Below are 12,448 nucleotides of genomic sequence, written 5' to 3'. Positions count from 1 at the left end.
AAGCAATATAAAACACAAAATATCTCTACCTTACTAAAAAATAAAATCTAAATGAAAGTTTCTATATTTAAATTTTATTAATGGAAATTCAGATTATTCTGTTCTCAGTAAATCAATATCATGCAGATAATTAAAGAATAATACTTTAAATGTATGCCAAACTTTCAATTTGGTGCAGGGCATCGAATGGTCAGCCTGAGGGTGCCCTCACGCCTTCTGGCTCTGCCGTGAAACCAGCAAGCAACCTGAGACCCTCTTCAATATTTCACACTAATTTGGACAAGCATATCTTCAGTAATAATAATTGTGTCACAAATCTCTGTCCAAACTCTGAAATGTTAAAATTAATAAGACCACATTACTGTGCTTATTAAAAAGGTAAAATTACAGATTAAGTGAATGTCTTTCTTTCTAAATAACTTTTCACTTTGGTTGATCTAATGGTACTACAATTTCATTGACATATTAGCCCAACTCATTTAATAATCGATTCGTGACACTCTTAAACTTTGCATAATTTAAGGGTGAAGGTCTTCATGAAGTTTCTTTTCCTTGGAATGTTTCTCCTTAACTGGTAGCAATAAGGGTAGGACCATTGTTCCAGCTACTCATTTTGTTTTCAGATGAGGAGTGAGGAGTCTCTATATTGCTTGGAACTAAACAGTGTCTTTTCATAGGGAAAGCATGCAGATGAAGAAATGAAGAAGCCAAAATTCTCTCCATGAGAAAGAAAGTGAAAAAAAAAAAAAGAAGAAGAAGAAAAGATCCTAGAGAGGGGACAAAGTAGGATGGGTGGCCAGAAAAGCAAGGACAATGTTGAGAAATGCAGCATTCTCTAACTTTAATGTGCATCAGGTTCAACTCGGAATTCAAGAGAATCATAAATTGATTATTAAATAAATATCAAAGTGCAGATTGCTTAGCTCCACCCCCAGAGTATCTGTTTCAGTAAGTCTAAGACAGTGCTTAACAATTTGCATTTCTAACAGGTTCCCAGGTGATGCTAACATTGCCAGTTCAGAGACCACACTTTAAGAACCAGTATTATAAGGGATATTCAGGGAGTTTTGGTTTAGGGTGTATGGTGTGACTTTCCAGATGACCATCCATCCCTGTTTGACAGAGACTAAGGGATTTCTCACAACTTGCAAGGCTAAAACTGGGAAGTCTCCAGTAAACCAGGATGACTGGTCATCCTACATCATATCTCCAAGATATTTTCAGGAAAGAGCTAAAGTATTGGCTAACACTTTTGTACCAAGATTTTGTGTGTTTTCTTTTTAATTAATTGGTTGATTAATTTATTAATGTTAATTTTTTTTATTGGAATGTTGAGATTGAGCTCAAGGCTAACTGCATTTTAGAGGTTGTCATCTACGATTTTAGCCCAAGGTGCAGTATCCTGCTATAGCTAGAACTGGTTGGCACCTAAAACTAAGTAAACCATCACTGTGACTATCACATGGACAGTATTTTGATTCGGTAGAAAATGAAAGAGCTCAAAAAGAGGAAGAATGTTACTTGGACTATCGCTTCAAAGTGATGGTACTCTGACAAATTTCTCAGTTATCACAATTCCAACTTTTGGGGAAACTCACTGTTATGGAACGAGTGTTTCACACAGAGTTATTTATATACAGTATTATGTCAGTTCGAGATGGGCCAAGTTTTAATGGCAGTAATAAATGCAAAACCTATTAAGCTTAAGTTAACAAACATTTATTTCTTGCACATACTGCCTAGTCTTAGAACTCCAAAAGAAATTGCTCTTTTGCCGTAACTTGTTATATCATAATTCAAGAGACAGCACAAAATTTAAAAAAAAAAAATTCAACTGAGGAGCTATGATAATGGGATTGCCCATCTTAATGATGACTCTTTTTCACAAAATAAGGACCTACAGAAAATAGGGAACATAAGGGGAATATTAATGGTGATCTAGTTTTAAAACATGGCTCTAATAAGTGAGGAGGGTGTAGCTCAAGTGGTAGAGTGCATGCTTAGCATGCAGGAGGTCCTGGGTTCAATCCCCAGTACCTCCTCTAAGAATAAACAAATAAATAAATCTAATTGCCTCCCCCCAACAACAACAAAAAAAAACATGGCTCTAATAAAATGTAACTTCATTAAAATCCCCAGAGGTGGCTATGTTAATGTTAGGTCTTGATCTAGTGACAGACCTTGGAAAAGTATTTATAGGTTATCGAAGATGTCATAATCCCAAAGTGGACAAGTGGTAACAATTTCATTAATTTTGTAGACAGTAAAAGTAATTTACCAACAAACTAGTGGAGTATTTTATGATGACCTCTTAGTGCTTCTTAGCATTCTTAGGTAGTATGTTTTCCACTGATGATTATTGTCTGAAAATTATTATTCAGTTATGTGAGATAGTGTCCTGGAATCTAGTTTTTTACAAAGCTCCCCGGCAGATTTTGATGCAATTAGCCCACACCATGGACACTTAAAAAAAAAAAAAAAAAAAAAAAAAAAAGAAAGTTGTATTTTTGACTTGGTGAATGGAAATACAAAGGAACAGAATGTAAATAAAAGGTTAGTGGCACTAATAAAACATTCAATTCAGTATAAATTGAAGATGATTTTAAACCATAAGCCTATGGTGTTATTTTATGACTCAGTCTGAAGTTCTAATTTCTACTCGTGGCTCTGCCACTAACTTCCTATGCAATTTCAGATAAGTCACTTATTTTAACTTCAGCTTCTTCTGTAAAATGAAGGCAAGTAGACTATTAGTGAAGATCCCTAGTTCTTTAGAATATGGGGTTTTAACTCCGTATTTCCTTGAAATTTCCCAGTTATCTTAATGTGTGGGATATGTATAGGGGTCAGATGTTTAACGTAAGATCTTGGTGGTAATTATTATGGAGAGAAATGTCTGGCCTTGTCCAAAAATGCTTTGCCTTAAAAAAAATGCCCACTATTTCTAGGGAAGGTCAGTAGCCTGCAGAGTACTGACAGGGGTTCAGGACATGCTAGTGCAAAATATGGTGCCTTGGCACATTGAATATTTCGAGTAAGGAATTTGAGAAATAGCATGTGTGGGAAGGACTATCTGATCTTCCAATTAAGCAGGTCACAAAACATAGGGAGGACATTCTTACCTTCCCCTGAAATAGGTCACAAAATCCTTATGTAAGAGGTGACCTTTCTATACCCAGAAGAAAGATGCATCCTGATTTCTAAAGACAAAGGAACACAGAAATCTGAATAAACAGGCCTTGCTAAGTTTCCTTCAGTTTATTACACTCACTTCATATCCTTTGTCCCACCCATGACTTTCTGCTCTCCATCAAGTCTAACAGAAAACCCCTCAGGTTTAAGTATTCCTTCAGGTCTTTATTCCTTATGAAGGCTCCCGTAGCACATAAAACTTACATTAAAGAAGCTTGTATGCTTTTTACTTCTTAATCTGTGTTTCATGATAGATGCCCTAGGTGAGAACTCAGAAGGGTAGAGTAAAAAGGTATTTTCCTCCTGCTACAGAATGTGTATCATGGTTGAGCAAGTCATGGGGTCTGGGGTCAGATATTTGCAGAGCATATCAACCTGTTGAAGACTAGTTCATCTGAACATGATCTCAGATAGATTAAGTACAGCATGGACTAAATGATAAAACGGGAGAGTACAGGGAAAGCAAAGCTACGCATCACATCAAAGTAGGATCCTGACACGCTTTTATTCCAAGTGGTTTATATACGGTCATATCACGTCACTTATTCGCGTTGTGCCCCTTGTATTAATAAGAAAATGGCAGAGAGGTATTAGGGAACCACTCAGTTTGATTTGGGAAAGTTTCTTAAATTGGAGAGTGTGAATTAGCTTTGACCCAGAGAAAGAGCTGAACTGAAAACCCTGAGGTTTGCGACTCTGAACAAACCCTTGATGTATTCCTACCAAAGACAACATGACTGAGGTTACCCAAGAGATCACTTTGCTACAAAACACTGCCAGCTATGCACAAGGTAAAATTACAAGACATAATTTATCTGCAGCACTCTTCAAATACTTTCACCTCCAGCTTCCAACTGGATACTATACTGGAATTGTGTGAGGTCAATGCAGGCTATAAAAGCCTTCAAATTTAAGTATCTAATATGTGAAAGCTATCTGGGGGACTAAAAATATAAACGATACAGAGTGCCACCCATTAAGATGGTCATGCTCATTATTTAGTGGGAAAAAAAGAATGCCGCAAGAGATGGTAAAAACAATCAAACTTACAGGTACAGAGAAGCCTTCCTTAACTAAAATACCCCAATTTCTAAAATAATCGCTTTCCCCAATTCCCATAGAGTACTGCAATCTATCTTCCAGAGTGCACTAAGAATATTGATTTTTTAAAAATCCTCTTTGAGAGTGGCGTTATTTGAAGTTCTCTTTAAACCTAAAAATTCCTTAGCAAAGTTCATTCAGCAGTAAAGGGCCCCTCTGGACCTTCAAGTTTTAATGTGAAAGTCTCAATCTTTGCTCCACAACCAACGGTCGCTCTCCCACCCTCCAAAGCTGAGGAAATCAAATGCCTTGGAACCGAATGTTTTAGTAATTCAGATCACTTAAGTGAAAACAGAAATAACCTGGGCAGGAAAATGCGCACGTTTTTTAAGAGCTTGGGGATTGCAAACATGGGGAAACGCCGCCACCTATAGGTAAGGGATGGGATCATCAGAGGGGAAAAACAACAACAACCCTAGGGAAACCTTAAGGATAAGCAGCTGCTTTCATTTCGAAGCTTCAAGCTGCGCCACTGCAGCGTCCGCAGACGAGATCGGCCCCTCCCGGCTGTTCCGACCACTCAGCGCGCCCTGCGCAACGTGATTGACAGGGCAACAGCCCAATCCGTTACCTAAACTCATCCATTGGGAAACAGTGACCCGATGCTCCCGGAAGCTCGGGGTCCGCGCTCTCCCAGCATCCTTTGCCTTCCGGCTCTGTTCGGGCCCCGCGGGCCAGTCCCGCCTTGCGCGCCCATTTCGAGCCCGAGTGTCAAGCGCGACTCTCCGGATTGAGCCTCCCGCGCACGTTTTCCAGGACTGGGTTCTTGGCCAGGGGGCCAGAAATGGCGCAGCTGGAGGGTTACTACTTCTCGGCCGCCCTGAGCTGTACCTTTTTAGTGTCCTGCCTCCTCTTCTCGGCTTTCAGCCGGGCGCTGCGAGAGCCCTACATGGACGAGATCTTCCACCTGCCGCAGGCGCAGCGCTACTGTGAGGGCCATTTCTCCCTCTCGCAGGTGGGGCCTCCAGCCTGTCCCGCCCAGGACACGCTAGAGAGGGCGGCCCCGGCCCAGCGCCGCTGTCGGGGCCGTTTCTCCCTCTCGCAGGTGGGGCCTCCAGCCTGTCCCGCCCAGGACACGCTAGAGAGGGCGGCCCGGCCCCGGCGCTGGTTTCTCCCACCCTTATCCTTAGCTCCTGCCAATTCAAACAGGAAAGAAACTGGGTTCTTTATCTCTGTTCCTGTCTCTGAGATCTGTGAAATACCTGCTAAATAAATGAGTAAACAGTAGATCTGTCTCTAGGAAGAAATGCTCTGGGAAATTAACTGATGGGGAACTGAGTTACTGCCCCTCTTCTTGGCAACGGATAGCCTAGTTTTTCTTTGCCAGTTCAGGGGTTAAGAGACATTGGATTACTCCCAGGAAATACAAGAAAACTTCGGTTTAGCTCACCTGTCAGGCACCTCACTGTGGATTTTAGGAACTGAGTAGGAGGGGCAGGGGGGAATCCACAGCCTCTGAGAAGTGATATGTTACATTAATTCCGTCCTTGGTGTTTTTAGCGACCGTCTATTAACCGGATTAACTGGCAACTAGTGAAGTGCCAGGATGTTTGAATATATATTTTGCTACGTAGATATATAGGTACAGGTACAAAAATAAACATATTATCCATCCCTTCTGGTAAAAGGTATTATAGAGTAGTGGTTCGAAATACAAAATCTGTAGTTAAACCTGCTTTTAAATCTTGGCGCTGTAATTTGCTAGTCATGTGGCTTGGATATTTTCTGAGTTTCAGGTTATTCTCATCTGAAAATGACAGTAAAAGGCTAAGTACTTTAGGGCTTGTTGCAGGATTGAATTCAGAGGGCTTAGCACAGTTCCGGGCTCAGTACATGGTAGCAGTCATGGAGCCTGTGGTTTAATCCCTTCAAATACTTTGATCTCTAAGCCCGTCAGAGTTCCAGTGGATGTTTCCAGCCTTTCTACAACTGGAGCATTTGCAATTTAATCGCCAAAAAATACAGGCCCTCTAAAGAGTATGTCTTGGAAAATAGAAACTGAGTTCAGGTTGTTGCCTACTGGTTGCTGGTACCTTAAGAATCACAGAGCAAGTACAGGTGCAAAACATAAGCAACGCTTCTCTTTAGAGGAGGTATCTGATTTGTCGTAGGATAACTTCCCCAAATGCCTGATCGTTGGTAGAGATGTGTTTGAGCTTAATATCTTTATGTCTGTCTTACTGGTATTACCTCTTGCTCTTGCTTCATTATCGGCCTTTTATTTTTAAGTGGGACCCCATGATTACTACATTACCTGGCTTATACCTGCTGTCAGTCGGAGTGGTCAAACCTGCCAGTTGGATCTTTGGATGGTCAGAACATGTTGTCTGCTCCATTGGAATGCTCAGATTTGTAAATCTTCTCTTCAGCGTTGGCAACTTCTATTTATTATATTTGCTTCTTCGCAAGGTGCAACCCAGACACAAGGTTTGTGTTCAGAATAATTTACTGTAAGCTTATGTACAGTCATCGACAGTTACGATGAATTGGTTTTATGAAATTGATGAAAAATGTATTCAATCCTTAGTATTTGTGTATCTTTTGTAAAGATGAAGCAAGTTCCCTACCCCCATTTTAGAAGATATTTCTAAAATACTTGAATTTCTAAAATACTTGAATAACTCATATTTACTTATAAAATCTATAAAGTAAATTTTCATGAATTAAACCAGTTCAGTAACTATTTACTGAGCTTATTTCGTGTGCTAAGCACTGGGACTACAGACGTGTAAGTAGGGCAATCTCTTTCTTATAAAACTTTTATCTTCGTTAGGGGAAACAGACTTTACCTGAGGAATTTTTATGTGGTTTAAGAATACAGACCGTGGAGATGAATTACCTGGGTTTGAATTCTGTCCATTTACTAATTGTGTAACTTTGGGCAGTTTGCCCCTTAGTGACTCTATGTTTTTGTCTGTTAAATGGGAAAAATACAGAGTCTACATCATAGGACTCTTATGAAGAGTAAAGGAGCTTAATCAATGGAAGGTGCTCAGAATACTGCCTGATGTAATAGTAAAGACTCAGTAAATGTTAGTTATAATAATTATTTTTAACTTAGGTGATTTCAATGGTGTAAGTTATGAGAGGGGGATAAATGTGAAAGGTTATGAGGATACAGAGAAGGAGCAGAGGAGCACTTGTTGCAGCCTAACTGGGAGGGAGAGGTGTGGGTGGCACTGGGTGAGGCTTCTCAGAGAAGATGGCACCTGAGCTGAATCGACAGATAGGGCTAGAACTGGAATGACTGCCGGCAGGAGAAACAGCATGAGCAGAAGCAGAAAGGCGTTGAGCAACAGGATGCAGGGAATTGCTATCTGAAACCATAAGATTATAAAATACAGAGGTCGTAGGGGAGAGGTCATGAATATCTTTATGTTATAGAAGGTTTTTTGGCCTTTATCTGGTAGGTGATGGACAGCTCTTGATTTTAATTAAGGGAACTGCGTGATCTGGCTTGGTGATTTAGAGTAAGTGGAGGGTGGAATTCAAGGGCATAAGAATACTTTCAAACTCTGAAGTAATCCGTCAGGGCAAAAGAAGATATTTAACTTTAGACCGGGCCCACTATTTTCAGGAAGATCTCTGTAATATCATCACGGACTAGTAAGATCACTGGGTATGGTGGTATAAATGCTATATGCATACGTATATTCTCTCTGGTGCAGAGTTTTGAAGGGATATCTTTAAAAGAAATTGGTGGTGATGGCTCAGTGAATGCTTATGGACGGCACTAGGACATAAGCTCACCGAAATGGAACCACCCACACTGTGTCCCATTCACGCCCTGTGTTCCCTGTAGAATTGCGTTCAGTGTCTTGCAGACAGTAACTCCTTAACTACTTATTGAACGACTCCAAGTATTTTAAGCCGTAGAATTTTGACAGACACGTGCAATGTTTTATTGGCTTCCGAGCTAAAAAGTATCAGAAAGTGCTCTCATAAGTACATACTGTGTTTTTGCAAAGTCAGAAATTAGATTAATACTGAATAATTTTATTTAAGTAAGTAAGATTCAGGCCTTTTTTTTTTTATATATATATATAGTAAATGTCTTCTCTAGCTGAGCAGAAGTAGCCTGTTTATTGTGAACTGTGTTTTCTCTTCCTTGTAGGCCACCTCAAGTGTCCAGAGAATCTTGTCCACAGTAACGTTAGCAATATTTCCCACGCTCTATTTTTTTAACTTCCTTTATTATACAGAAGCAGGATCCATGTTTTTTACTCTTTTTGCCTACTTGATGTGTCTTTATGGAAATCATAAAACTTCAGCCTTGCTTGGATTTTGTGGCTTCATGTTTCGTCAAACAAACATCATCTGGGCTGTCTTCTGCGCCGGAAATGTCATCGCACAGAAGTTAACAGAAGCCTGGAAAACTGAGCTGCAGAAGAAGAAGGAAGAGAGGCTCCCCCCTGTTAGAGGGCCGTTTTCAGAATTCAGGAAAATCCTTCGCTTTCTGCTGGCCTACTCCACGTCGTTTAAGAACCTGAGTGCACTCTTGCTCCTGACCTGGCCCTACGGCCTCCTCGCGCTGCTCTTCTGCGCCTTTGTGGCCGTCAACGGCGGGGTGGTGATTGGCGATAGGAGCAGCCATGAAGCCTGTCTGCACTTTCCCCAGCTGTTCTACTTTTGCTCTTTTACTCTCTTTTTTTCCTTTCCTCACCTCTTGTCTCTTAGCAAGATCAGGGCTTTTCTCTGCTTGGTGTGGAAACGGAAACTTCAGTTTTTGGCAGTGACTTTAGTCTCCATATTTTTAGTTTGGAGATTTACTTATGCTCATAAGTACTTGCTAGCAGACAACAGACATTACACCTTCTACGTGTGGAAGAGAGTTTTCCAAAGACACGAAATTGTGAGATATTTGTTAGTTCCGCTCTACATATTTGCTGGTTGGAGCATAGCGGACTCACTGAAGTCAAAGCCCATTTTCTGGAATTTAATGTTTTTTGTGTGCTTATTTGCTGTTACAGTACCTCAGAAATTGCTAGAGTTTCGTTACTTCATTTTACCTTATGTCATTTATAGACTTAACATACCCCTGCCGCCCACATCCAGGCTTGTCTGTGAGCTGGGCTGCTATGCAGTCATCAATTTCCTGACTTTTTACATCTTCCTGCACAAGACTTTTCAGTGGCCAGACAGTCCGGACACTCAGAGGTTCATGTGGTAATAGCAGGGTTATCTGGAGCTCCAGAAATAGATTTATTATTTAGACTATTTTCATAATGAAAACTGAGTAAGTAGAAATTTTGGAATTTCTTTTGGGCACCATGGTAAGCCTCAGATCATAAGACTTTTTTTTAATGTTTTAAATATCAAACATTTTAAATATATGTATATACACATATATATGTGTGTGTGTGTGTGTATATATGCATATATATATAAAATCTAAGGCAGTGAAGTGATAAAAAACAGAAAAATTTTAAGACATGCTCCATAAGCCCAAAAAATGATGGGAAAATAAAATTATTTGCAGCTATCTCATGGTATTTCTTTGATACTCTTGGCTACTCAAAAAGCTTGGAAGCTTTTTACACCAAGTTTAAGAAACCTGGGTATGCTTTGTGGTGCTGGAACTTACTCATTCTCTTCCAAAAGAAGTAGCAAAGCCTTTGAAGAACATTTACAGATGATGAGATAATAGTCTTGACTGAAAAGTTGTTTAATATTTTAATGAATGTAATTTTAAGCATCAGGCAAAACAGACTCACATCGATAGTGCATGTTACAAAATTAGAGGCTCTTCTGTGTTTATCTAGGAATCAAGTTGCTGATTTTTGTTAAAAATCTAGGAATGATGGAAGTCCTCTCACTGTTCCTACTGTGAAAATATGATGGCCAAAGATAAGTTGTGTTGATGATAACACTTTTTAAAGGGGATTTTCTTCCTGAAATACATCACTGTATTAGTTTCCTATGGATGCCATGGCCGTTACAGATTACCACGTATTTGGTGGCTTAAAAAAATGTCTGTCACAGTTCTGGAGGCCAGAAGTCTAAAATTAAGATGTCAGCAGTGTTAGTGACTCCTGGAGGCTCTGAAAGGTAACCCATCCTGTGCTCTCTCCTGCCTTCCGGTGTCTGAAATGCTTGGTGGTCCTTGGTTTACAGGTGCATCATCCCCATCCCTGCCTCTGGCTTCACATGCCTTCCTCTCTGTCTTCTTTCTCTTACAAGGACAGTGTCTTTGGATTTAGGGCCCACCCTGATCCAGGATGACCGCGTGTCCAGAGCTTTAACTTAATAATATCTGCAAAGACTCTCTTTGCCATATGAGGTCATATGTTCAGATTCCGAGTATACCTGTCTTTTGGGGGGCACTTTTCAACCCACCAAAGTTACCAAAGTAGATTTTTATGATAAAACTCATAAAATGTGTAGGAAAGAATTTCTTTGCTGAGATATTTTAAATAAAATTGTATCTTTTCTGAGAGGTTAAAAACAAGTGACTTCCAAGGTCACATAGTTGTAAAACTAAAAATAACTGATACTTGATTCCATGATCTGAAAATAGTTCGAAATTTAAGGGAAGTTTAGAAATTATTTGATCTAGTCTTATTTTCTAGGTTAGGGGTTTGGGGGGGGGGTTGGTTTTGGATTCCATGTCTGCTATTTTGAGTACATTCTTTGGGTTTTCATCCTATTACAGAAAAGTATTATTTGAATATGTTAACTTTGACATGTAAACTTAGAACTGTGAGTAGAATTTATCTTTTAATCCAGTTTTACGTTTGTAAACTTTTTAATCACTGTGTGAACTGTCTTCAGTGTTGAATTATGCTTTCTTTGGGTTTGACACAATGAGTGGATTTGGAAAACACGCTTCATTTGCAAATATAAAATTGTGTGCAGGTGAAAATTACAAGTGTAGTCTTGAGTAATAAATACAAAATCTTTTATTGTATAAACTCTGTGGGGCCAAGTTGTGCTCTATTTAGTGCTCAGAAAGCAGATTGATTGATTTTTTAATAATAACAGTGACTGTACAATGGATATTTCTACCTAAATTTTTTAAATAAGACAAGAAAGCACGCTCAGACAAATTATGATTTTATAATGGGAGACGGGAGTTCCAGGAAGTCAAAATTCTCCCCAAAATGTGTAAGTTAGGAAAAACAACTTTCTTATCTGATACTCTTGGTGCAAGGCTTTTATTTTTAGGCATATTTCTGGGATGAAAACTTTTTCTCTCTAACCTAGCAAGAATGAGGAGACTGTTCCACCCCATGGACTGAGGGAATCATTGTTCCTGTTAACTTTGAAGTGTTGAGTCCCTGTCTTTTATGGGATCTTTTGGAATTCTATGAATTAAAAGGTGCTGTACAGTGTTGCTTTTAGGAACATCCTTAAGTTATGTGTGTTTTGAACATTTTTCAAGACTTACCAAATAGATATTTTTGATATTAGACTTGACTGAGTTTCTTAATTACAAGGTAATTCTTTGTCAAAAAAAAAAAAAAAAAAAGTGTTTACAGGCTGGGGAGCCTGTGGGCCCTTACAATTATTGTTCTTAAACCCTGTAAGTGGGATTATTCTAAAGAATATGATAAAAATATTTGGTCCATACATTTTTTAGGCCCAGTAATACATCTTTCTGAAATTTTTCTACCTTATATGAAATTGTATAGATACAGAGTATTACTGTTGTAAATGTAGAGTATTGTATACATATAAAGTGTTAGATGGCATTAGTGAGGTTCTGATATACTGTTTCTTCACAATTATTTATATTTCCTTTTAGTGGATACCTATAAATCTTTTCTGATACATCTATATATTTAATTTATTTTGGAAATACACTCACTCCTGAGCTCAAGCATAGCATGTCCTTTTGGCAATAGAAATGGTGTTAGCTGTCTGACCTCTTCCTCCTCTTAAAGTTATTTCTGGAATGTGCTTAGCCTATCATAAAGTATCTAGTAAAAATAGCTTAATGCAGTGTATTTATAATAAATAGCTTAATGTAGTGTATTTCTAGTTTGAGTTTAACCACCACTGGGCTTGACAATTTTTTTTCTGTATAATTGTCTGAAGACCAGGTGTGGAGAAGAAAAGAGAGCCTCAGTTTTTATTTATACCCTCTAAATGGTGGACTATTTTTTTAGACTCTCTTTTAAGTAAAATATTTCTATGAAGAAATCCATGTTCATTA

The 12,448-nt window shown here is 39.0% G+C and overlaps 1 protein-coding gene across 2 annotated transcripts; it reads left to right on the top strand.

Annotated features, from left to right (window-relative positions):
- The first annotated feature begins 4,939 nt into the window (after positions 1-4,939).
- ALG10 (ALG10 alpha-1,2-glucosyltransferase) lies at positions 4,940-11,205 on the top strand. Of its 2 annotated transcripts, none has more exons than XM_006184255.3 (3): positions 4,940-5,248; positions 6,523-6,720; positions 8,408-11,205. In XM_006184255.3, exons 1-3 carry the CDS (start codon positions 5,078-5,080, stop codon positions 9,461-9,463), a joined length of 1,425 nt encoding a protein of 474 aa, XP_006184317.1. In that variant the 5' UTR covers positions 4,940-5,077; the 3' UTR covers positions 9,464-11,205. The 2 variants fall into 2 exon arrangements, with proteins under 2 accessions (XP_006184317.1, XP_014414338.1); XM_014558852.2 differs by having other exon boundaries at positions 5,093-5,222.
- The last annotated feature ends 1,243 nt before the right edge of the window (positions 11,206-12,448 follow it).

This window comes from Camelus ferus, chromosome 34, assembly GCF_009834535.1.
Source record: "Camelus ferus isolate YT-003-E chromosome 34, BCGSAC_Cfer_1.0, whole genome shotgun sequence".
Lineage (NCBI taxonomy): Eukaryota > Metazoa > Chordata > Mammalia > Artiodactyla > Camelidae > Camelus > Camelus ferus.
The sequence above is the reverse complement of the archived record's forward strand: the minus strand, read 5'-3'. Positions and strand labels throughout refer to the sequence as shown.